Source organism: Eucyclogobius newberryi, unplaced genomic scaffold (assembly GCF_026437365.1).
Source record: "Eucyclogobius newberryi isolate DKJ021-1_F unplaced genomic scaffold, fEucNew1.0.hap1 SCAF_7, whole genome shotgun sequence".
NCBI lineage: Eukaryota > Metazoa > Chordata > Actinopteri > Gobiiformes > Gobiidae > Eucyclogobius > Eucyclogobius newberryi.
The window spans coordinates 25,890,312-25,916,546 of NW_027316389.1; the positions used below are offsets into that span (position 1 = coordinate 25,890,312).

The 26,235-nt window shown below is 39.0% G+C and overlaps 1 protein-coding gene across 1 annotated transcript; it reads left to right on the forward strand.

Annotated features, from left to right (window-relative positions):
- Positions 1-26,112, forward strand: camk1db (calcium/calmodulin-dependent protein kinase 1Db). The gene is made up of 11 exons (XM_072434488.1): positions 1-190; positions 12,910-13,041; positions 15,419-15,493; positions 17,151-17,289; positions 18,641-18,767; positions 19,383-19,458; positions 20,225-20,337; positions 20,971-21,049; positions 21,687-21,774; positions 21,861-22,023; positions 23,275-26,112. The coding sequence occupies exons 1-11, from the start codon at positions 93-95 to the stop codon at positions 23,424-23,426; spliced, it is 1,242 nt and encodes a 413-aa protein (XP_072290589.1). The 5' UTR covers positions 1-92; the 3' UTR covers positions 23,427-26,112.
- Positions 26,113-26,235: the final 123 nt, after the last annotated feature.

Consider the following 26,235-nt stretch of genomic DNA (forward strand, 5'->3'; position numbering starts at 1 on the left):
CTGCCTGGCTGAGGTGAGGCGGCTGCAGCGCACGGCTCCTCCAGTGTCTTCTTTATCTTCTGCCTTTCCACCCCCACCGCCGTCGCGACGAAATGGCGAAAGAAAACGGCGAGTCCGGTGACGGTTCTTCGTGGAAAAAGCACGTCGATGATATCAAGAAAATCTTCGACTTTAAGGAAGTCCTTGGCACGTGAGTATCGCGCTAAAGCCGCGCCAGCCTCATGGCGACACCAAACTTTGCAGCAACTAGCCTGCGTCCAGCGCCACAGACGCGATGCTCGGGCTGACAGCTGTTGAATGTAGAGATCCTCTGAGGGCAGCGGCCTCAACACAAACACGGCCACATCTTCTCCACATTCTCCTCTGGCTCGAGAGGAAAACCTTCTCCAGACACTGAGTGATGTCACAGATACAGACTGTGTCACTGGTCATTCAGAAAGCACTGCAGCTTTATTAGCATCACGCACAGGCGGCCACGCCATTAGTTTGAGCTCGTTTAGCCTTTTTGTAACAAAGAAAGCCACGCGCAGGTGTTGATGCCAGAGCGTGCTTTTCCACACTGAACAGTGCAGTTTCAGCTCAGTTTGAGTGGAGCAGGCCTGCAGTCATTCCAATGTTTCTTTTGGCTCTGTTCGAGCTGCTTGACTTGATAGTCGTTTCCCTGTGAATGAGTTGTGCCCCTGTAGGAGGTTCACAGACTGTTGATACAGGCTGGGCCAACACTGTGTGACAGGAACAAGTGGGCCACAAATCATTTGAACAGGAAATGTCTTTAATGTTAATGTGAGGGAAAGGATTTGATGTGGTGTGTTTGCATTGTTTGCATTTGGGAATTGAGGCTTGGGCTTCCCTTGGGGAATGCAGTATGTTCTTCAGCCAAGCTGCTAGGGAACTATTTTCTTCAGAATTAACTTGACTATCAACTAAACCTTTGTCTTTCTCAAATGCAAAGCCCATATGACAATATAAACACAGTTGTATGTTCACTGTTAAGACATAACGATGACAAGTAAGTCCTAATTATGACTAGAAATTAGAAATTAGTCACAAGAATAAACCTTTTGTCTCTTACTAATTGTTTTCAATGCTTTAAAGTGCATATGACCAGTCCTCGTGTTTTTCTAATTATTACTTTGTTTGGTGGGATAGTCACTGGTAAATATTTATCATCATAGTTTTAAATCTTTCTTTTTTTTTGTTTTTTCCACATTGAATATTAGTTGAAGTAGTGCAGAGTTCTTGTCATCAATAAGTTACTTTCCATCCAGAATGCAGAGACTATTTACTCACAACAGACCCCATCCCACAGTTTATACAACCATTTAACAAAATAAAGATGTCTTCAGATATTATTATAGATAAAATCATGAATTTTGGCCCTTGTTTACAAAATGGTTGCTAGTTAACAAATTACCTCGACCTATGTCACATCTGCTCTTGTCCAACCAGGAAGTAACATTATAAACTTCTCTAAAATTGTCACACTGGGGAAATACTGAAATAAATTAAATAATCATGTTTTAGTGAAATGTGTCGTGTCATATGCACTTTAAGTTGCTCTTTATTGTCCCAGTGTAAAATGTTATATTTGACCCTCAAACGTCACTGGGGCGACCACAGTGCAGGGTCCATGGTTCTTTCTCAATAGCAGGTCAGGAGGACATGATTTGTGTTGTTTGGGAAAACTAGAAAAACAACCCAAACATGTCTCATGTAAATAGATTTAGACATTTTTGTTCATACATTCTAAAACCATCATCTTCTAAGTATGTAATAAACGTCTTGGACATCTAGGATTTAAATAACATTTATTACCCTGATAACAACATGCTCATTATGGGCCTATATTAAGCCTGGTGTAAATAACACTGGCAGATTTTATGACCGCTGTGAAATAGTGGTTCATAAATTATGTTAAAATAGCATTCTTCCTCTGAGAATTAATGAAACCAACATGTGTGTCAGGACAGATAATAGTACAGTACAGTAGGTTACTTTACAGGCATATAACTCTGTTAAGTTATTTAAGTTTAATACCTTTTTATTTAGCAGCAACGTGTACAATCTCATTAAGATGCAGGCTCTTACAAGTAGCTATCAGGAAGCTGTATTAAATATTCAGTGCACACAGTAAATATAGGCCTGTAAAAAAGCACTGCAAGCTCCTATTGTAACTACTGTACAAAACAAACTCTTGAATCTGTTGTTTAATTTCCCTCTTTCACAAACCTCCACTTGGCTGTCAGAATATAGATCTATACATTGAAGAAGTTATCATTAAGACCGTTTCATCTGAAGCTCGTCAATTAAAAACCATGCCATAAGAAGCCGCTGTAGAATACTAAATAAAGCAATAAATTATGAATGCAACTGTGTGCAAGAAGTTCGTGCCTTGCAAATCAATTTGATCACTTAATTCTGCGTGACTCTTGTAACCGTGTAGTTTGCTTTTCAATACAACCTTGTCTTTTGTCTCTGCCATTTCTTCAACATTTTCACACGGATGAATAATTCACGATGTGCAGTCAACACCTCAGCAGATGTAGCTCTTACCTGGAGGTGCTTTGATTTCCCTGTGCTCTCCTTTATGTGAGAAAATCCTTTTGAATAACACGACTCATTATCTTTATTTGCGGTTTGACAATGATCAGGTGGGAAGAGAAAAGTCACCGCCCACACACCGACACACACCTCCGTATGCTACCCATTCATTAGTTTACAAAGGTCATACAGTTTCATCAGATTACTATTAGTCACATGGGGCTCTTGGATATTATTGCTAATCAAGAAAGGAAATGTCAAATGCGTTCTTTGGGCCAACCAGCTGTGGAACTGATTCATATTCATTCAAATTAAGTATTATTTTTGCTTCTATTGTCAGCGTTCTTATGACTAATATTAGTTCTGACATCGTTTTTACGAATACTACTAATTTCCATGTCATATAAAGTAAAGAGTTGAGTCGGTTGTTGAAGTGAAACTAGTTGTAGCGTAGTAAATCATTATGGAGTGTGAAGTTTAAATTAATTGGCACAAAAATTACACTGATATTATTTTAACTGCACTTCTGCTAATACAACTAGATTTAGTTTACTTAACATTACTGCCATTAGACTCACCTGGTGGGGTTAAGGCGCTTAAGAGTAGAGATGAGTTATCGGGCAGATTTTTGTACTTTTTAGTTGGCGATATTGGTCTTAAATCTCTATAGTAGGTTTATATTTTGTTTTGGCCTGTCTGCTGCCTACAGAAATAATCTTTATTCATATTAAATATGAATAAAGCTTTGTTTTAACACTTAAGTGCAAAGAGGAAACTGCTGAAAATGTGCTCAGTTGGTAGAAAAACAGCGCTGTGGTCTGTGGATGAGTTTGTAGTGAATTCAAATGATATAATTTGGGGGATAATAATCTAAATCACCCAATTAAAAACAAACAGACTTTATTGTCCTTTGGTTTATAACCACTCGGTATCAGCATTGGCCACGGAAAGTAGTTTTTTTTAGATTAAGTTTGTTAATAGTACCAAACCATGTCTCATTGAAATCTCATACGGGATACCACTATTACCTCTACTATTACCTCCACGACACCATGTTATTACTGCTAATATTTACACCCAGTCACAGCTTTCATGTGCGTGCTGTTTATGTCAACTATGTGCACTTTTAAACACACACTTTGTTATTGTGGATGCTCCAAAGTGCAGTCGAGCTTAGTAAAAATTCATTAAAAGAAATATTTGACACTACCACACTGATCGTTAGTCAGTGTCTGAATTAGGGCACGGCGGGTGCACTGCGAGGTTGAAATGCCACCTGTGGACTGCAGCTTGACCTGAGGATTAAGATTGGAAAGGAGACGTATAGTTAATCTCTTCTAATTGTGCTTTCCTATCAACAGAAATAACATGCACGAAACTATTATTTGTGTTTTGTATTATTGTGATCTTTGCTGAAAGTCCAATCTAACTTTGTAACTGAGTCCCTTTTGCAATTGAATGCATTGCTTATGTACACTACTGCGCGTTCGTAATGGTGTCAGATGCTGTGGTGTAAATGTGTTGACAGATTAGATATCGATACTGGCTCAGGGCCTACTGTGGTGTCAGTCGTTGCTCGCTGTCTTTTCTTCCATGTGTTTTGGATGTGGCTGTTTGAGCTAATGGGATCTTGGCCACTGAGTCTGTTGTCTTGCTTCCACTGCCGGGCTAATTCGGGCCCCCTAAGCTGCTGATACTCTGTGCAAGTAAATTAAGTAACCTGACCACAAGCACCTTAGAGGAGGACGGCCTTGTCAGTGTTGTCGATGCCCAGCTGACAGACACTGACCCAATAGTCGCTGTTTGGTGTAGAACAATAGACTGCAGATTAAATGCATTTGACATTCACTGTCTATTAATGTGTAATGATATTGATATTATTGCAATGTTTTTATATACCTTTTTGACAGTTTTGGAATAATGTCGTTAAAACAAAATAAAAACTAAAGAGACAAAACTGAGACTTAAAGGTTGAATGGACGATTTTTTTGGCCCAAATCTGAGTCTCATTTCCTCATGGCATGGACTGCCGATTAGTCCTGCCACGTATCAATCATAAAACGCACCTATCGCTCACCTGCAGCCGCGTCAGGCTCGTCCCCACGTTTCCGCGTGTCTAAGCGCATTGATCTATCATAATATAGTGCCCTCAGTGTACGGGGCAAAATAAAGACGGAGAAAGACAGTTCGAGCTGACTCGGAAGAAGACGGAAATCTGCGGGAGACGAGAGATGCGATTCGATCCGTCACTCTAATAAACAAACGCACGTGTGTGTTGTGTCAGTTCGCACGGGGGAGTGCGCATGTGCACTTCCGCCTGCGTTCTCAAATCGCCGAAAAATCGTCCATTGCGCCTTTAATGTAGGCTAATTCAGAAATAATCTTTTTAACACATTTCCATTTTCAAAACGGTACATTTCAGTCTGATAAAGGATGTGATATTTGAATATGCATAATCTACACTTGTATGCAGATGATGCAATTCTGTTTGCACCTTCTTCTGCACAAGTGATTCAAAATATTCAAGAAGATTGTCACTCCATGTTAATTTAAATAAAAATTATTAATGAATTCAAATAAAACAAAATGCATGCTGTTCTCCAAAAGACACTCGAGGGTCTATTCTTCCGCTTGATGGAGATCTGATTGAACAAGTACCCCATTACAAATACTTGGGCATCTGGATGATAAACTCTCCTTCAACAAACACAGGAGCTGACAAATAATCTTAAAGGCAGATTGTCATTCTTCTTTAGAAATACAATGTTTTTTCACAGTAAATCCAGGCAACATTTCTTTCAATTCTAGATTATGGTGATATTATATACGGTGCATTCTACAGCAACAGTGTTAAAACCTCTGAACTCGGTTTATCACTCAGCTCTGAGGTTCAGCTCTGAGGTTCAGCTCTGAGGTTCAGCTCTGAGGTTCAGCTCTGAGGTTCAGCTCTAAGGTTCAGCTCTGAGGTTCAGCTCTGAGGTTCAGCTCTGAGGTTCAGCTCTGAGGTTCAGCTCTAAGGTTCAGCTCTAAGGTTCAGCTCTGAGGTTCAGCTCTGAGGTTCAGCTCTGAGGTTCAGCTCTGAGGTTCAGCTCTGAGGTTCAGCTCTAAGGTTCAGCTCTGAGGTTCAGCTCTGAGGTTCAGCTCTGAGGTTCAGCTCTGAGGTTCAGCTCTGAGGTTCAGCTCTGAGGTTCAGCTCTAAGGTTCAGCTCTGAGGTTCAGCTCTGAGGTTCAGCTCTGAGGTTCAGCTCTGAGGTTCAGCTCTGAGGTTCAGCTCTGAGGTTCAGCTCTGAGGTTCAGCTCTAAGGTTCAGCTCTGAGGTTCAGCTCTGAGGTTCAGCTCTGAGGTTCAGCTCTGAGGTTCAGCTCTGAGGTTCAGCTCTGAGGTTCAGCTCTGAGGTTCAGCTCGGAGGTTCAGCTCGGAGGTTCAGCTCGGAGGTTCATTACAGGAGAAGGATACAGAACTCACCACTGTCAATTATATTCTAAGGTAGAATGTGATCATAGGATGTGAGAAGAGAACAGCACTTTTGTTTGTGTACAAGGCTCTAGTTTGCATTTTGCCTGATTATTTATCTAGTTTATTGCACATCAGTTCAAGTATTCACCGTTTCAGGTCTCAGGACATTTTTGTCTTACAATCCCATCGTGTCAACACAGAGACAAGAAAAATGTCTTTCAACAACTTCTCCTGTGGAACAAAACACAGATACTTTTTAAATGAAATCATTTTACGCCGTTTAATGATTTTAAAGAACTTGTTTTATATAATTTCATCTCATATTGAATGTGTAAATGTGTTATGTATTGGGTTAATTTTATTTAATGTTTTAACCTGTTTGTTGTTTATTTTGTGTAGTGTTTTAACAGGGTGCCTATGAAAAATATCTACTCATTTGGTTTTCCCTGTATAAATAAATAGTATGAATTAATTAATGAAAATACATTTTGTTATTGAACGTTATTGAAAGTAAAATGTGCATGCCTTAATCTACAAGTAAGAAAAAAAGTTTACATCAAGGCTAATTTGGGACTTCAGGCATTTTCATTCAAATCATTTGCATTAAAAAAAAAAGTACGATAATAATACGTTTGTGATATACTGTGCAGCCCAAGTTTTGGTCAATCATTATTTGCATGTTTCTATTAGCAACATAAACACACAATAAATCACATGTCAATAATTAAAACTTGCCTATAGAAATACTATTTTTTCTAACTGAGTCCAGATGACTACAACTGAAGCTTTTTCTACAATGGAACACGCCTGGACGAATGAGGGCTATATATAGAAATACATTATAAAAAACCTTTGTGACACAACATGCATAAATATGTGTCTTTTTGAAGAGGGATCCTAACATTTGAATAGGTGCTTGAATTGATGAGTGTTGATAATACTCTGCGTGTCCGTGATAGGTTAAAGGAGCACTGCGGTCCTTGAAACCAGCCTGAAAACGGCAGCTAGGCAACCAGAATCTGAAAGTCCTTGGATTTTCTGAAGACTCCCCCTCCAGCCCCTCACAGGACTCTGGAGGAGGTGCTCTGTCACTGGAGCTACCTCTGCTGCTGAATGCACAACTGTATTTAAATTGTTCCAAAATCCATCCAAATTGAAGCCTGTTTCCCCCTCACTTCTGCTTTTGAAGCTCGGCTCGAAGTCACAGTATCTTTTAGTGGCCTCTACAGGCAGCTTAACAGCACTGCGGGAAGCTTGATTCTTCTTTTCCAGCGCCTTTTCATTTTCTGACAGTGTTCAGAGGCTTGTTCAGGCTCCGTTTTCTAACAGCACCTTTTAGAACCAGAGCGGACAGCAGCAGGACAACACAGCCTCAAACCACTCTGAATACTTTTTTTGGGAGAATCATGATATTATGTCAATATAACAGAAATTTAAAAAAACAAGTCTTTAAATGTATTAGTTGAGGTTTAATTATCAGACAAATATGAAATCGGTCAAATTATTAATTAGGATACAGAAATATCACCATATACCGTTATTTGAAAGTTTATGACATAACTTTTATTTTTTTTCTTCAGCTCTTTCTGTTGCATTTTTTCCATTCAAACGATAAGTAGCATTATATCTTCAAAACAGCTGCCACAATATTATCAGCATATAATATATACTGTCCACCTTTAACAACACATGATTTATTTAGATTTTTGCTATGTTCCTTTTTCAATTCCATGCACCTAATTGAGAAAAGACACTCTGTAAAATCTATTCTCAGCTGTGATGTTACCATTAGAAAGCTATACCAGCATCTTGCTGCTGAGCAGCAGTTTGCAGAACCTGGAAGGGCAAAGCGTTCTCGAGATGAGTTAAATTATATAACTATCATGAAAACTCTAAAAGACTATAGTGCAACACTGAAGCAATATGCTGCAGTTTGAATCCTTTGTAATAAAAGTTCTCAGGCTAAGTTCTTCTGTGCAGTGCATGATGGGTGCAGTGCAGAGGAAATGAATGCTTTTGGTGTACCGAAGTAGCTGGAGAGTAGTTTGTCTTTAGATTTGTATTCTTTGTACTCGAGCATTTCTTTGCACATTTACCTGTTCTTAAGAAACAAACTTAAGTAGTTTTCCTAGATTTTGTGGAAATGTAATAATTTTGATAAAGAATTGTGTTGGTCTTTGTTCAATATTAGCAGTACAAATCAATTTCCTATTTTGTATATTTTGTGTGTATTTTATGTGTGTATTTTTGTTTCCTTAGAGCTGGGGCTTGAACACCTTTAGTCACCACGAACGTGCTTAAAATAACCTCCCGAACCATAAGAAAAGCAATTCTACTTTTCAGTCCAGTTGGGAAAAAAAGTACCGGTGTAGAAAGTACATTGTGGTGAATATCCACTGAAAAAAATAACTTCAAGTACAGAAGGTGAAATGTTTTAACTTAAGTACAGCATCCTCATATAATAAACCTCATTATTGTTTTTAGAATTACTCTTGTATGTGATTGCAGCTACATCCACAGAATTCTTTGGACAAACGTACAGTTTAAAAAAGAAAACCAAAAAAACAGTAGTTTTAAAGATGCTCGGATCATGTCATTTAATCATCTCAATTTTGCTCTTGTCAAACTCCCAAAACTGTCCACATTTGCTTTGATGTTTGCGCACAAAGTTCACTTCACCTGCCTCACTGGTGTTATATCCACTTGAATATTTTTCCATTGCATTTCTCCTGCTTTCACCTCCTCCGTTCATCCAAATGGATTCTGGCCGCTCATGCATGCATCCCACTGGCAGGCCATAATGCTATAATCCATTTTATTCACTTCACCTGTCATAAATTTCTGGTTGCTTAGTGCATTTCCCCCTGTTATCTTCTCCTGGCTCTGCGTGATGTATCGCAGACAGTTATGCAGCGATATATCAAGAATCATTGTCCCTCCACAGTCATTACGGCTGGGATCGTATATTAACAGTCATTTATCTTTATAGACTGGGGACTTTCTCATGTGTAAATAGTTCTAACAAAGCATAGATCAAACTGTGTTTCCTCATATCTTAATTTGAGGCTGTCACTGCTAAGTTGATTAGAGGCACAAAGGTATTTACACTCTATTCCTCCTGGCCTTGAATCATGTTTATTGTCTTTTTATTGGGGATAGATACAACAGGTGAAGACATGTTTTCATCAAAGTGGTTTATTTTAGGACCAAATTGCCTTTCAAACATGGACTAAAATGAAGAAAATGTCTTTTATTCTCATTCTATTTCTCCATTCTCATAAAATGTTCACAAACTTTAACTGAGTTGATCTTTGTTTGTGGTTTTTCCTACACGTTTTTCAATGTCATGTCACCTTCTCGCCTCCTTGAAGATAATATTGCTAACATCTCCATGCAGTCAAACGGGTGGCAGACATTCATTTCAAACAACTTCAGCTTCTTTACCAGAAAAGTTACACAGTGCACCTTTAACCTCCAATTGTCTCTATTGATGAACATTTTAAGAAGAACCTAAAAAGCTGAATAGTTGTCTTTTGTTCCGTGTCAGTACTGCGGTGGAAATACTCGCTCTTAGTTTAAAGTTGTGCAGTCATTCCACCTGTAATGTCTCGTCCGTGGATGACTTTGAACTCAGCAGGCCACCGTCGCTATCACCACCTGTTTTTTTCCATCCCATAATATATGTTACGTAAGCTGCATCTCTTACACAGGATGATTCAGTGTGATTACTTCATCGCAATAACCTCGTAAAACAAGTGTGGGTAAACCTTTGAAAGCATGTAGTTCTCTCTTTACCCTTCCACAAAGAAACTCTGCTATAAGGACAGAACACTTTATAAAGTTATACCAATGCTTTTCAGCCTTTGTATCTTGTATGACTCACCGCATTCACAATTCATCTTAGTCACTGGTGAACATAGTGTGGTGATGCTATGTAGCTGGCTGTCATCTCAGAGCTCTCAAGGACTGCTGCTGCTGCTGCTGGCTTGGCAAAACGTGTGAAATTCAAATATTATTATTCATCAGTGATACGTGAGATGGCAAATTCCAAACATTATGGTCTGCTTGGGAGTTAGAGGTGAGAAAAACTGCAGAACAAAGAACATTGTCTCATGGCTTATTGGGTTTGATGACAATCGTAACATACACTGTTTATTAAACATTCATTCATTTTACTAATTATCTTTTAAATGTACATCTGTCTTGTCCGTCTTGTGTTACTATTTATTGAAATGTATGTTCAATGTAAGATATGGTAGAATGACGTTGAACGTTGTAGCTGTGCAGTTTGGAAGTTTAGGGTTCAATCCTAGTCCCCCTTGGTGAAAAATTCTGTATGAGTAAATATCAATATGATAGTTGATTTGTGTAAATAATGAGCCATTGACCTGGACAGTAAACCCTGCTTCATGTCCCCAGAGGCTGGGCTAGTTTTCAGTCAACAGAGTTTGAATACAACCCTCCCTTGGGTCTGGGTGGGTTCTCTCTGGGGGCTCTGGTTTCCCTCATTATCCTAAAACATGCTCAATAGAGCCATGCGCTCCTGACCCTGAGCCGAGCTCCAGATCTGGAGAAACTCCCTCCCTGTGCACTCAAATGCAGCACACGCATTAAACAATGGGTGAAATGCAGAGTACATTTTTACAGTAAAAATAACCTCAACTCTTTAACTACTATCTTTACACATTGTGTGTTGCATGTGGGTGTTATAGCTTACCATATGTACATGTGTAGCAGACATCACAACTGAGTGAATTAATAGACTTAACACTATCTGAGTTGGCAGTGCTATTTTTCTTGGGCCTGACTGAGTAAGATAAAGTAGCAGAGTCGTCGCTGCATGTTGGGCTAAGCACGGGACATAGATGTTGCTGCAGAAGGCTGTAAAACTGCTGGCTTCCTGTGGTTTGACTCACTGTCGTCTTGTGCAGGGTTCATGATGAATGTGCCGGAGGAAGACTTTTGTTGTTTATCCTCTGTAGCACAGTTGGGAGATTGGGTAGTATGCAGTATTAGAAAAATAAAATAATTTTGCCTGTTGCTGCAATAATGGGATGACCGGCAGAAATGACCTCTTGAAATGGAAGGCAATTAGTTGGGTAAAGCTTTGGACCAAAAGGATTGCCTTTTTCAGGGGTGCTCAAACTTTTTGTTTGCTACTTGAAGTCTTCCTTTCTTTAATTATGTTACTAAATTACTACATGGTTCATCGTGGTTTCAATATGGAATAAGTTTGTTGCAATATAAAGTGTGTACATGCACATTGTCTGCTTGCCAACATCTGTGAAGAGAAGGTCATATCAGGAGAGGACACTAGACTGTAATGCACCATCCCTCACACACTCTCTCTGTTGTCTCATTTGATCCCACCTCATGACGTCACAATGGGGTCAAAGTCAAAGGACGTTTAGATCACCTGGTCATTCTTCAGCTCCGCTTTGGGACGTCCAGGTGATGTGTTCACTGTTTGTTTGTGCGCCTGGACCTGAACCCTCCCCCCGTCTCCTGTGGGACAGTGACTGAGGGATTAGCGTGGATTTAATGGGCACGGTAGGACTTAATGCAGTGAATGGGGCAGAGTTTAGAGCCCGTTGGGAGGAACTGATTACACTTACTTTGAGGACATAATGGCTTGTTTGATATTGGCCGCCTGCTGCTTCAAAGGGTTAGACGTCACATTAGATGTCATGTTTCTTTCACCTGTTGTACACAAGAACGTCTGGGTTAGCAATTTCAGATGCTATTCAGTGCCCTCTTCTAATATGAGCACAAATTAAATTTTTTATGTAAATTGGTCCACAGTTGGTCTGTAACAAAAACACATGTATGAAAATAAATAATGCGGTGTATTTAAACACGCTGTCATTGTTGCCGACACAAGACATTGGTATTCAAAAAGGAGCAGGAGAAGTGACCTTAATTAATCCGATGTGGTGAAATCATCCATCCTCCTGAACATCTTGATCGCACCAGCTGCAGGAGCCGCAGAGGGAGCTTCAGCCTGTGGAGGTGCAATAAGAAAGAAAAGCCAATCACAAAGTCTGTGATTCTCAAGTCACTGAGGCACAGTAGCATCAGATACCAAGAATGACAAAATATTATACATCATTTCTGCAAAATCGCAACAATTTAAAAAAAAACTTTAAAATTAGACATTGACTGCTGTTGTGTCACTGAGCAAGACACTTCATCCACCTTGACCGCTTTTTTTTTCTTTGATATAAACCCAAGTATGCCGGGCTCTATTAAGCTCCTCACCTCGATGGTCACTAAAGTTATTGGATAAAGTAGTGACTTGGTTTTCTCAGTTGTAGCTTATGTCTGGATGATCTTGGCTTTTTGGGAAAACTCCATTAATGGTCAACAAAATGGATGTCGTTTGTGTTTGCCATGCTTTTGGCCTGCAACATGGGAGCTCATAGTTCAGCACTGTGTTCAGTAAAGATAAGATAAGATAAGATATTCCTTTATTGTCCCACATGGGGAAATTTCATTGGTGCAACGCAGGTAGATACAGAGGTAGATACAGAAGAACAGATCACTTATAGGAAGTCTGAAAAACACTTTCAGTAGAAGATCTCCTATAAATAAATAAAAACTCCCATAGACAAATGAATAAATAAATACATAAATACCATTGCATGTGATCACGACAGTAATTGCACATGAATATGTGTCACGACAGCACATAGATTGCACATGAATTTCATAGTAATTGCACATGAATTGCACATGAATTCCAACAGCAATTGCACATATGAAAGAAAATATCCTCAATATGTTGTTTGTGTGTTCTGCTCCTCTGTGGCTGAGTGCCTGCTATCTCCTCCGCACTGCTGATAGGTTTTCTGAGTCAATATTGTGCATGTATAGCAGCCAGCTAAGGTGTTTTCTGTGTCCTCTTTTCTGCAGAGGTGCGTTTTCTGAGGTGGTGATGGCTCGAGAGAAGGCAACGGGGAAGATGGTGGCCATCAAATGCATACCTAAAAAAGCACTTAAGGGCAAGGAGACCAGCATCGAAAACGAGATTGCGGTGCTCAGAAAGTAAGTATGGGACAGTCTGAAAAATACTGTGACGTTGGAGTTTGGAACCATATCAAATACCTATTTCAAATGTGTATGATTGACTGGCAGATTAACCAGTCAGGGAAATGCATGGACCGTAGCAAACATGGCGGCCTATGCCTTGTTCACAGAAGACTTTCACAGAGTCCTCTGTGAACATGAACAGAGAAACTTCTGTTAAATTAACAAGCAAAAGCACTAAACACCTAACCCTAAATGTTGATAACTTGAAAATGTAATGGCAATATCTGGGTAATAAATATACTTAATATGATCCACATTTTGGATGATTTGAGCCCTTTAATATTTTTTGACTAGTATGAAGTGTTACTGCTCATGTTTTTTTACGACTGGACATCTGGAACACAAAAATGTCACTCCGAGGTTCAAGAGCCGATCTGAGGACAACTGAAATGCAGCATTACTCCCTCCAAATCCAAGGCTGAAACGAACGACCCTGTTAAATACACAAAAGCCACGGCCTTTATAGCTGAAATTGGTTCAACGCCTTTTTCAATGTGAGACGTAGTATTACTACTAAATCTTGCCTTGCATTATTATGATTATGATGACACAATTGGATGTACACTGCCTTCTCACAAACTTCATTCCTCCCTTGCCTCATCCCATCCAGTCTGTGAAAGTCCTCAGTGGAGGGGGCAGGTACCATCAGTTTATTTACCGGTCACGTTCTGGGCTTAAGGGACTGCTGTGTCGATTCCCCTCTATCTTCAGTTTCATGTCTTCAGTGCGGACACTTGCTCATCAGCGTTGACAGCAGGTGACGGGCAGCAAGCCACTCGTCCTGCTGTGGGTTAGTTCCTTGGAGCAGCTCACTTATCAGTCACCTCTGAATGGCCAGTTGTTGGGTGTAGTTGCCTGGATACAGTTGCTATGGAGCTCATTTGTTTTTTTGATGTTATTGTTCTCCATTCCACAGCAGGTGGCCTTCACATTCTAGAATCTGATCATCAAACCGCAGTCACTCAGTAGTATAGTTTTTAGATATATAAAAATAATTGACAAATAATATTCTCAAGAACTGCTCCTGATGTTTCATAAGTGATTATATTATTGTATTATTCTTTTTACCAGTTTTTGTTTCTTGCCGAGTAATTCGACAAACTGTAACCCAGAACAACATATATCCACAAAATTCTGCTTTAGATGTTAGATGTACTTTATTCTTCAGACTTAATTCTTTAGACCCGATTCTCACCGTCGATTCTTGGCATTCATTTCTGTCATGTTTTATCACAAATATTTCCTCAATAACTTGATCTGCATTTGATAGTTTCATTAGACAGCGTCATTTTCACTTTGGTCTTGCACAGTCAACCACACAAGCGTGCATGACTATAGCAGAGGCTGTAGGGCATGTAGCATGATGAGAGCGCTTGTGGACAGAACCACTAACAAAGTAAAGTAGTCGTACAATATATTTCTAAAAGTGCATATGCCAGGTGACTACTCATTCCACAAAAACTAAAAATCCATCTGCCCCAGTTTGACAATTTTTGCTTTTATATTCCTACTTCCTGGTTGGACATGAGCAGCAGATGTGACATATGTAGCAGTTATTCCACAACTGTTACCTAGCAACCATACTGTTAACAAGGGCCTAAGCTCACACGACAATTATTATTTGACAAATAAATATATATATTACATTACCTTTACTTTGTTTGATAAATGTTTAAAAGTGTATAAACATGTTGTGTTTTGATGACAAAAGGGAGATTCAGCGCTACTTCCTGTAATTTACAACTTCATTTTTCATTTATTCTTCAAAAATGGCTAGTTAACTGATATTACGTGATATTTACCACAGATACTTTCCCACTAAACCAAGTAATAATTATAAAAACATGCAAACCTGTCACATGCACAAGTTACTGATTGTTGTCCTCATCAGTGTCAATCAATAATCTGTTTTGTTTAGTGAAAGCATAAGTTATGAATGATGTTTTTTTACCCCGCCCTCCTCAGCCACCTGCCCTCTCGGCTGTGAGCGCACTCCACAAAACCTTGTCACTCGTTGCCTGGACACAAGATTCATGGCATTTACATCTTCCTTTTATTTATTTCTTCAGGGGGTCCTGCCAAAGGGGGGGAAGGGTAATGGTGTTTCTTGGTGATGATGCTGATTCATTGATTTGCATCCTCTAAACGCCCCCACAGACTCGCACAAAAGATTTTCACCGTTTCGTACAGCATATGCACATTGTAGGTTACAAATAAATAAAATGTTTGAAACGTTTCAGATGTTCAGAATACAACACAAATTCAACTGTCAGTTACCGGTATCTAAAAAAAAATATATGTATTTAATGGTTTTCTTATTTTTTTCTTGCAGAATAAAACATGAAAATATTGTGGCCCTGGAAGATATTTACGAAAGTTCAAACCACCTTTACCTCATAATGCAGCTGTAAGTATAAATTCTGTTTGTATGAATGTTTGTATTTTAGCTTTCTGTTATGATCCAGCGTACCATTACAACTAGAAAACTACCTTACACTTTAAAACTACCATTATTATAATTGGCTTAGGTATTTGTAGGAGCACATATAGAATATAACGTTGCTGTGTGTTAGCTGACCTAACAACAGCATGTAGAGGTTGAACAGAAGGGGTCCCAGGATTGGCCCTTGTGGCACCCCACAGGTCAGGGGCATGTGGTCTGAGATGCACATATCCTTCTAAAATCCGTATTATATTTATATTTTTATATATTATACCCATTTATTTTCCTCATATGTAACATCTTGCCATAAAGGCATGATTTGCACTCAACTCTTGCCTTTCACCTTTTACCACAGTAAAGAGTTTCGTATAACTCTACAGGTTTCATATAACTCTACAGGTAACCACTTTATTATTTTAACATACGGGAAAAAAACATTTGCTTCAGTTCTGTGTAGTCACTAGTCATTTTGCTGCCTTTTGCTGTGCCTCCTGTTCCTCTGCTAATATTTTCCCTTAGTTGCATCGTCAGGGTTTTCTGCCATTGCATGGTTATATATTGTTTTTTGTGACTAATGCATCAGCAATTTATGGAGAGATGTTTCTAGCCTCTTTGCTAGAAACTGTTTCATAATGTCATATGGAAATGTCACATTGAAAATTGTGTGGCGTTTATTCTGTTGACCTTTTCTAACTTTAACTCAACTTAAGCGTTTAAAAAGTTTATAATAATATAATAATAAAACATTGAGGTAAAAAAAGGAAGGATTTCATGACTGGTTATGTATCACTATACTATATTGGCACTATCTTGACCCTTCAACTACATTTTAGTTGAGATCATCAGGGGCCTCATTAAATTCAAGTAAACATCATACTCAAACACATAATCAGAGTCAAGTCAAGATTAGAGTACTGTATATTTGTACTCAAGTAAAAGGTACTAGTGTTTGTGTGTATCTATGTGTTTTAGAATGATGAGAAATTGAAACCATGCCATAGTGATTAACAGGAAGCTGAAACCCATGAGCAACAACTGTGCATTGGGACAATTGAGACTTGTACTGTACTGAGTAGAAAAATCTACTCATTACAAATACCAACCCTGATTGAGTACATTTTTTAAAGTTACTTTCCACCTCTATTTTTTTCCAACTCAACTGAAAGAAATTTACAGAACAAAGTTATGATCCAAAAATGTTTAAGCTTTATTATCAACAGTCAGGGATAAGATCCACAAACCTGTCACATTATTGTTCTGGTTTAAAGTCCTTTCAACTGTACAATAACATCCGTGTGGTTGAATAATGGCACCACTTTGTGAAGCTATTGTGAAAAAAACAATTTCCCTTTCCTTTTATTTGTTGTCAGTGAAGACGTTTTTGAATATTCACCATAAACCAGGTCAACAAATCTGCAATCTGACAGTTAAACAACAAATTCCACCAAACATCTCTGACCTGTCTCCAGCTCTGTTTGAAACTAGTGATTCTAGATCGTTGGATCTTGAAGTCGAGTTATTTCTGGTAAAACAGTATGCTGCAGCGTTCTGTGTGTCATGTGGCCTAAGAAAGCACTAACCTTTACATCACAGCCTTTGCTCCTCTCTCATTTGTTGACAGGGTGTCGGGAGGCGAACTGTTTGATCGCATTGTGGAAAAGGGCTTCTACACAGAGATGGATGCTAGTCGCCTCATCCGACAAGTTCTGGACGCAGTAAACTATCTCCACTCCATGGGCATCGTGCACCGAGACCTGAAGGTACAGCTGCACTTGGACCCCGCGGACTGCAATCTTCTAAGTTACTCTGATCTCAAACGGCACTGACCAAATACAGGTTTTATGTAATGTCCACAGAGACAAAGTGGTGGGCGTCCTGTGCATGATTTACAAAAGGAAAGATCTGTGACTAGCTTCAAATCCACAGACTGTGTTGGTGCTTGTGTTCAATTCAAATAGTGTATGTTTAGTGGCAATGTTCTTTTCTTAAGTCGTTTTCTTTCAAATATTACCACAGCAAAACAATTTATCTTTATTGTCCTACAAGGGGAAATTGGTTTTGCAGCGTCACTCATCATAAAACAACAACAAACAAGACAGTAAATAAATATAAGATACAAAACGACCAATTTGGAAAATAAAGAGTGCGTGAGAAATGTCACAGTAACTCAAATAAAAGGTGCTCTTACAAAAACTGATTCAGTGCAAGTGCCCTACGTCAGTGTTCAAGTGCTACGTATAGGAAGGGAATGAATAATATATGACCAATATCTGAGTGTTTATATGCACTTTATCAAGTAAGATGTATTATTTGCACAACTATATTTATGAAAAAAATATTCTGGCTTAGAAGACACACAAACCTCTATCAATCAATATGATGTACACATGGATATTACATTTGGTGTGATGGTTTCAACTTTGTGCCAGCATTGTTGAATTTCAATTGTCTGAAATCAACAAAACAGATCTTATTTGTTTGTTTGACTCTATAGCGCCTCCTGGATACATGTATGGAAATCCTGTGTACCACAGGAGCCACAAGATAGAAATAAATAATATATAATATTTAGAAAATAGAAAATAAATAATATTTTTTTTTTGGAGGCTGAACTTTGAAGCTAAAACAAGGAAACACTCCAGGCCAGTCAACGTTTTTTCTCTGTACCTTTTTGTAGAAAAATAATCAGTTGTAGGTATCTGGACTCAATGTTTTTGTTGTTTTCGACTTTCATCCAACAAAACAAAAGCAGTGTCCAGGTGACTACAACTGAATGCTTTTCTATGATGGAACACTCCTAGAGGATTGAGGGAGCTCACCATCTCTATCTTTTGTTCGTGCGAATTGGAACATTTCCATTGATCTTGATGATTTGCCTGGAATATTCCACAGTGACATTGGATTGCATTAAACAACTATTAGACATTTATTTCATTATTACTGCATTCTTACTCTCCTTATGTCTGAAGTGACTTATATTCCACTTAAAGGAAGTCATAAATTCCAGGGTGTATTCTACTATGTTTTCTCATATCGGTCTACGTTGTAAATTGTAACTTTTGACTACTTGAATGTGGAAAATTCCCTTTCTGCCACTTCTCTGCTTTACAGCCGGAGAACCTGCTTTACTTCAGTCCCCACGACGACTCTAAGATTATGATTAGTGACTTTGGCCTGTCCAAGATGGAGGGCACCGGAGACGTGATGGCCACTGCCTGTGGGACCCCGGGATACGTGGGTAAGTGCGACCTTTGAACCCTTCAATAATGACCCACAGAGGTTTGGACAAACATCAGCCAATATAATCTGTGGTCGCCACGGTTACACACATCTGCTACTCCTCACTTTGACATTAAAATCCCTCTCATTCAGCAAAGACTGAAAGTACATTTGGGCTGGGATATATGACAAAAAATGTACCTCAATGTTTCCTCATATTGATAATATTTTATTATTAATTTCGTCTAGTTTAAAAAAAAAAAAAAAAAAAAAATATATATATATATATATATATATATATATATATATATATATATATATATATATATATATATATATATATATATATATATATATATATATATATATACATCTTTCAATATGAACATAAGTGTGCAGTCATTGACATTTAACATCAAAATCGTCAAACATCTCCATCAAAGTCTTAACTCTGATCCAAACCACATGCTTTTTCCTGAATTCCAACTGATTAAAAAGCCTCAACCATGTCATTGATGGTTTGAGACGAGTGATCCTCAAGTTTGGTTCAAATGTGATTAATTGTACAATCCTAAATGTAATATTTTCCACAGAACTGTATTCAGTAAATATCTTGACATTATTTCCTCTTTAGCCCCGGAGGTTTTAGCACAGAAGCCGTACAGCAAGGCCGTGGACTGTTGGTCTATTGGAGTCATTGCTTACATTCTGTAAGTACTTTTCCATACTTTTGTAAGGATTTAACATGTATAAGTTAGTATTTAGTTTAAAATATTTAAGGCTGGTTGCATCAACATTATTGAAATTCTGTTTAGTGTTCATTTGTGTAGAATAAACGTTTGTAACACTATAACCTTGGTTTAACCCAAAGGTTATAGTGTTATAACAGGATTTTACTGAACTAAAATTACTGAACTAAAATTATCGGAATATGTCTTTACTTTATATGTGGGTTCAGACATGTTTTTTGTTGTTATTTGCTTTTCCATTTTATCAAACAATCCCATATCTAAACCACATTTGCACATTATGTACTCTGAGCATCTTCACAAACAAATGAATCTAGTCTTTTAATTGGAAGACACTTAGTTGGTCCTTCTCATTAACGGAAGCACCTGACCATCATGTCGTTTCAATGATCACATTTAACAGTTAACAGAAGGGGCACGGATGAAAGTGTCAGATTCATCCACACACAAATGAGCTAAATTGGTGTGTCTCACATTTTTAGATAATGGACTTCCCAACCTCTTTCACAGTTGAGCGTGATTGTATGTTTTTGCCCTTCTTAGTGTTCATGTAGAACGCATAATCTCCCCAAGGGCTGTCTCCGATTGCATGCTATGTTAGAAATCAAACTGTCACTGAGTGAGATTAGGCCAGCATAAATCCTTTTTCGATTTAGGCTGAAGTTTCTCCCATCAGCCGGTCTGGTTGATGACGGTCTCACAATAATCTAATCCTGTGTCTTGTCAGGCTATGTGGGTACCCGCCCTTCTACGATGAGAACGACTCCAAGCTTTTCGAGCAGATCCTGAAGGCAGACTATGAGTTTGATGCACCGTACTGGGACGACATATCTGACTCTGGTGGGTGGCTACTGTCCTCAAACAAGTAAATGTGTCCAGGCTACTTAATAAAGAAGGAAAAGTACATTTGCACTCAATTACATTAGTTGAGATGTAGTTTTGAGTGTGTTCAGTTGTAACAAAACTACCGTTTTATTTGAAGCCTGGGGTTCCTGATTTTCAGAACTGTGAGAGGAGGAAGTAGATATTTAAATCTGCCTAACTTTTTCCTTTGTTATGTCAGTAATTACACATGCATGCATTGTTTTAGCCACCAGCTTTCAACCAAAGCATCATATAAAATAGCGACTCGCATGGCTCTTTCTTAAAGGTTTACAAAATACAAAATGTTTTCTGAGTAGATTAAGACGGAGTGTAGCGGTCGGATCGTTTTTTCACTAAATTGAACAATATTATTCAAGACCCTGCAATTGATTGTGATGAAGAAATCTATTTGTAGTGGGGGAAAAACATGGTAGTACAATCATGTCTAGGAGATACAGATTTGTGTGTTTTTTTATTTTTTTTTATTTTAACTTTTGGTGTCAAGAAACATAAGTCATGAGTAAGATTATAGGCTGACAAGTTCCTGCTTTGAAGCGATAAGTGTTCCTCGGCTGGACATGTTCTTGACCTTTTGCCACTCCTCCGCAGCCAAAGATTTCATCGGCTCCCTCATGGAGAAGGACCCAGAGAAGCGTTTCACTTGTGACCAGGCGCTGGAGCACCCCTGGTGAGACGCATGGCCCCTCGCTGCGCCGCTGCAGACACTCCACAGGAAGCTCACATCTCCTGCCTTTGCAAGCGCTGTGACGTAAATCGGCAGCTTACACATTTGTCATGGAGAGCTGGTCCTCCCACTGTCATCTGTCACCATGGCACTAACCCACCTCTGCTCCTTTGCCCGCCCTCGCACAGATTGGCTGAATAAATGGCTGCCAATTAGTGGCCAGCGTCCTGAAGGACCCTTGAAAATTGTGGAAGCTTTAATTAACAATTAGCATGTCTTCCCAGGCCAGAGTTAACATGAAGAGGGAGCGTGTGCAGCAGGAATAGGATGTGAATGTCTCTTAGCTTTAATTGGCTTCAGGGCCGGGAGAAGGTGGTCTATTCCGTACAAATATGTGTTTGTCACAATGGTAGCAGGTGTCATAACTGAGAGAAATGGCTTTCATTGACAAAATTTCACACAAAGTGATGTGGTGAGCGAGCTCCCATCAGACTTGGCTCCTGCTGCTGCTGCAAAATGAAAATAAATGATACGTGCAAATGGGATGGAGAATCCCTGGGCCTCACAGGCACAAATTTAAAAAAAAGCTGTAATATAATAGTGTCCATGGTTAGTCACAAATAACTGGTTTAATTCACAGGATTGCTGGAGACACGGCTCTTTGCAAGAACATCCATGAGTCCGTCAGCCGACAGATGAGGAAAAATTTTGCCAAAAGCAAATGGAGGGTGAGAATGAGTCATCGGTTTTAACACAAATGCAGATAATGCTTGAATATTAACAGTGGTAAATGCGTTTATTTATTTGTCCACAGCAAGCCTTCAATGCCACTGCAGTGATCCGGCACATGAGGCGTCTGCAGCTGGGCACCAGTTTTGGCAGCAGCATCTCCACTTCCAACTCGGTGTCAGGGCCTCAGAGTCGTGGCCCGGCCAAGAGTCAGTCTGTGGACTGTGCCCCACTCTCCCTCAAGGACTGTGAGTGACACGCTCGGCACTCTGTGTTCCTTATCACACTTATACACACTTTATGCTTGGTTAATTGAAAACCATTCAAAAGCTCTTGAGATTATTTCAATTAAATCAATGAGGGCAGTGACTTTGACAGTGTTTGTGCTGCAACTTGATTTCACACAAGACATAACTTTAAGGAATATCTTCCATATTTGAAGTTTAAACATTCTTTCTAAAGGTGACATTTGTATTAATAATTTTCAGATTCTAGAATGTGAATGTGGGGGCAGGAGTATCCAAAAATAATAATGCTGTGACACCTTATTTTCTCCCGTGGTTTTTCTCCAACCACACCACAAACAACATAACTTACTCTTTCCCTGTCCCTTTTTCATTTAAAGAAGACATTATTCATTTTTCCTGGAATGTATTAAGTTTAATACATTCAACTATAAAGGTAGATCATTATATTACATTTGTTTCTTTGTAAATCCTTATATTAATCTAAGATGTCTTAAAAATAGGAGATTAATTCACTTCCTGTTTGAAACTGCAGATCTTCCACCCCACTCACTGAAGCAGGTTTACATTTATGTGTTATTTGTTTGGGACGGTGCATATTGATGAACACACATGAGCCACATGCAGTAAACACAACACATTGTTGCCATGTGCTCATTTCCATTGTTTGTCCCACATTCACTATCACACCAGCATACTGGAGGTCAAAGTGGGAGAAGTGTCTTGCCAATAACACAACGACAGTGTGCACTACTGCCCCCCTGTGGCACCTGGCATTCCAGTGGTCTCCCATCTAATACTAACCAGGCCCATCCCTTCTTAGTTCCCGAGATCTGAGATCGAGCTTTGACAAATTTGTATGTGATGAAGAAAGGCTACAGAAAATGGTTCAACCTGTGCCTCTGTGGATAACACATATGCCTGCCGTGTGTGGGCCAGGCTGTGAGTTCAAGTTTCTCGACAGTTTGCTGCATGTCGTTCCTCAGTTTCATTTCCATTTCGTGCTGCACTGTCCTGTTGAATAAGGTCTACAAGCCCAAAAAATTATAACCCTATTTTTGTGTCTTTTTCAAATAATCCAAACGATATACTGTACTTATTACTTCTATTTATTATAATGACGAGGGAACACATTGCTCCATAAAGGCACAATCCTGTATGTCCACCTTAAACGCTACAGGGCTAGTAGAGTGTTGTAATGTCATCTGAAACCCAGTATTTAACATTACCCATGCGGTCTCTCTCCTCCCGCAGGTGCTCCTCTCGCCCCCTTGCCCTCCACTGTCAAAGCCTACACTCAGGACTCAGACCCCCCCTCCCCAGTGCGCGAAGAGACCCCTGCCGTGCCAGAGGTGCCCCGGCCGCGCCCCTCCACAGTCACCGTCATCCACACTGGGACTAAATGACGCCAGGTTCCGCGGGAGGTCAGCTGGGAGACTACGGAGCTCTGAGACGGGACGCTTTCACCTGCTCTCGAAAATCCGAGTCGTCTGTTCACCCAGTTTGCCCATCCCGCCACCTCCTGTCTGCTTTTGAGGAGGAATTCATTTAAAAAGGGGCTTCATTTACCACGCTACAGAGGGCTCTTGCCTCATGGCTGTCAGTGAGACCTGGAAGTGCAGTGTTGGAAGGCTCCACGCTCATGTTTTTGTTGAGGACATTTACCCTAGATCACTGCTGAAGGTGTCTGGGCTGGAACATCTAAAGGTCACTCAAAGCTGCTGTTGTTTTTGACTGTGAGGAGCATCTCAATATGAGGTTCTCCCATTGTAATGCCTTGTGTAAATATATTCTGCCTGGACTTCTTGTAGAGTGGAGTAATGTTATGCAAGTGAATTATAAGCTTGAAGCACTGGTAAATAATCGTGACTGCATCTGCACTCCTCTTGTAAAGATGTCGTGACATAGCTCCCACCAGTAAAGGCGGTTGTTGTTTATTTGCTTAACGGTGCGTGGATTGACTTGTACGCTTCAGTGGACGATCTGATCTTCTTCATGTTTCTGAGGTTCCACAAACATCTTTTGGTTTGTTGTTCCAGGGCCATTCGGTCAAAGAAATCATCTTTTATGATGTCTCAAATCAAATGCGTTTTAATAGCTTTTGAAGGTAGGGTAAAATTCAAGTAGAATCAAACGAGCTTCATCGCAGAAACAACTTTGAAATATATAGAAGATTTGATACAGTTTGCGTTGGGAAAATTAGGACAAAATCGGCACTTGTACAAGGTCTCAACCTAGAGTTGGCAGCAACAAATAAAACTGTACGACTGTTTTAGAACCTCTGTTTTAACCCAAATATTGGCCCTACATTTCACTGTGGGATTTGTGGCCTTAATTTGTATGAAACACAGTTCAAAATTAAAAATATGTTTACTGTCTGAACCTGTAAGAAAATTGCATAATCATAAAGTGACTGGTCCTTTTTAATCCTAAAAGTATTTTGGCGGGACAACTACTTGAAGGATATTTCCAAACCCTCAGCCACATGGTTTACTGTGATTGCTCATGCTACAATCATGGTGCGATTTACTGAAAGGACAATTGTAATGAATTATTTATTTTCTTACAATGTATCAATGACTTTTGTAAGAAATTGTAAATGTTTATCAAGACATAACAATGAATGATATATAAATATGTGATCATTTCAGCTTTAGTTGTTTTGGATATTGATTTTTGACTGTGAAATTCTCCTCCACCACAAGGGGGAAACGATGTGTTGTGGCTTTATGACCATTTCTCAGGGAATGTGCTTTAACATAAAGTGAACCAAACCTTTACAGTGATCGCGCCGCGCTGGTTTTGGAGATGGGTCAAAAAAAAATGAAACGAAAATATCTAAACACAGCATATGTTGCTCTGTACTGTGCCATTGGGTGACCATTTCATTTGGGTGAACCATACATGGATGGTTTCCCTTTAAAGCAAATCAGAATACAGGTGCATCTCAAAAATATGGGGAAAATGTAGATTCAAGCCATTGACTTACACTTCATTTACATCCCTGTTAAAATATTTGGTATTAAAAGAAAATTCAAAGTAAAACGTAGACCTCTGCTAAGCTGTTTATGGCATCAACATTTACTGCATGGGCTCAAATATCATGTGGGGCATCTAGAGCCACAAAACTTTTATAACACTGTGGGATTCATGTTTTTTGACATGTACCTGTATGTTTTTTGATTAGAAAAAAAATATTTAACTGATGTCTGTACTCAAAGTGGCAAATAATTAATGCAAATTTACTCCAATGTACCTTTATAAAGATTGTTCCTATTTAAGCAGAATATAAAAACTCAGTTGTGTGCAGTTCAGTGGTTGAAATATCGTGGCTCATGTCAAAACAGCTCACTCAGTCTCTATGTAATCACTGTGTTTTCATACAAACCTGTTGAATTTTACAGACTTTGCACTGCCAGGAGAATTCTGTCTTGTATTTTCTCTGTGGCTATAGCTGTATTTGAGTTCTAATATCCAGCCAATGGGTTGTTTTAATGTGATGTCATAACATTCTTGATGGAAGGCAGGAAAAAATTAGGCTAGTATGCTGCTCTGTCTCTGAAGATATCTGGGTCTAGTTCATGGTTAATAACATTGGTGCAATTACAGGGCTCATCAAAGTAAAACAAAAACTGGTACAATGTTCCAAGTGTTCTGTCAACACATTTTAATACAGTTAAAAATGTGTTCAGTATAATCACGCCATAGAATAGACACAGGAAGTTCATTGAAAAGCATGTTTTAAAGAAAATACAAGGTTTTTCATAGTCTGTACGGCCGAAAATTGACTCACTCCATCTTAGATATGACATCGACGTAGTCTCGAAGGTGAAAACAACTTTCACCAGAATCCGGTCCATTTTCTTTCTTGAGGGCTTTCAGAACATTTCTAAAGAATATTATCTAATCTTGTGACAAGCCTTTACTGTAAATACAAATCTCAACAAGTTTGTTTGGGTCTTGAGTGTTTATTTTGTCTTCGCAGTACAAATTTCCTTTTAAAACAAGAAAAGAAAGCTCAAATCTGTTAGTATGCACGTTTCAAACTGTTCTTTGTAGATGCATGTATTAAAAACAGGCTGTTTGCAAGTGTCCTCGCTTTCTTCACTTAAATACCAAATATTTATTAATTTAAGGTTTACTTTGGTATGTGTGAATATGATACACATTGTTAGTAAATGGTAAATATAGTATACAAATGTAAACAAAGCATAA

Coding starts and splice junctions, on each gene's coding strand:
- camk1db (XM_072434488.1), top strand. CDS start 93: ATGGCGAAAGAAAACGGCGAGTCCGGTGACGGTTCTTCGTGGAAAAAG. Junction 13,042..15,418: donor GAGATTGCGGTGCTCAGAAA/GTAAGTATGGGA, acceptor TTTTTCTTGCAG/AATAAAACATGAAAATATTG. Junction 21,050..21,686: donor CAGGCGCTGGAGCACCCCTG/GTGAGACGCATG, acceptor TTTAATTCACAG/GATTGCTGGAGACACGGCTC.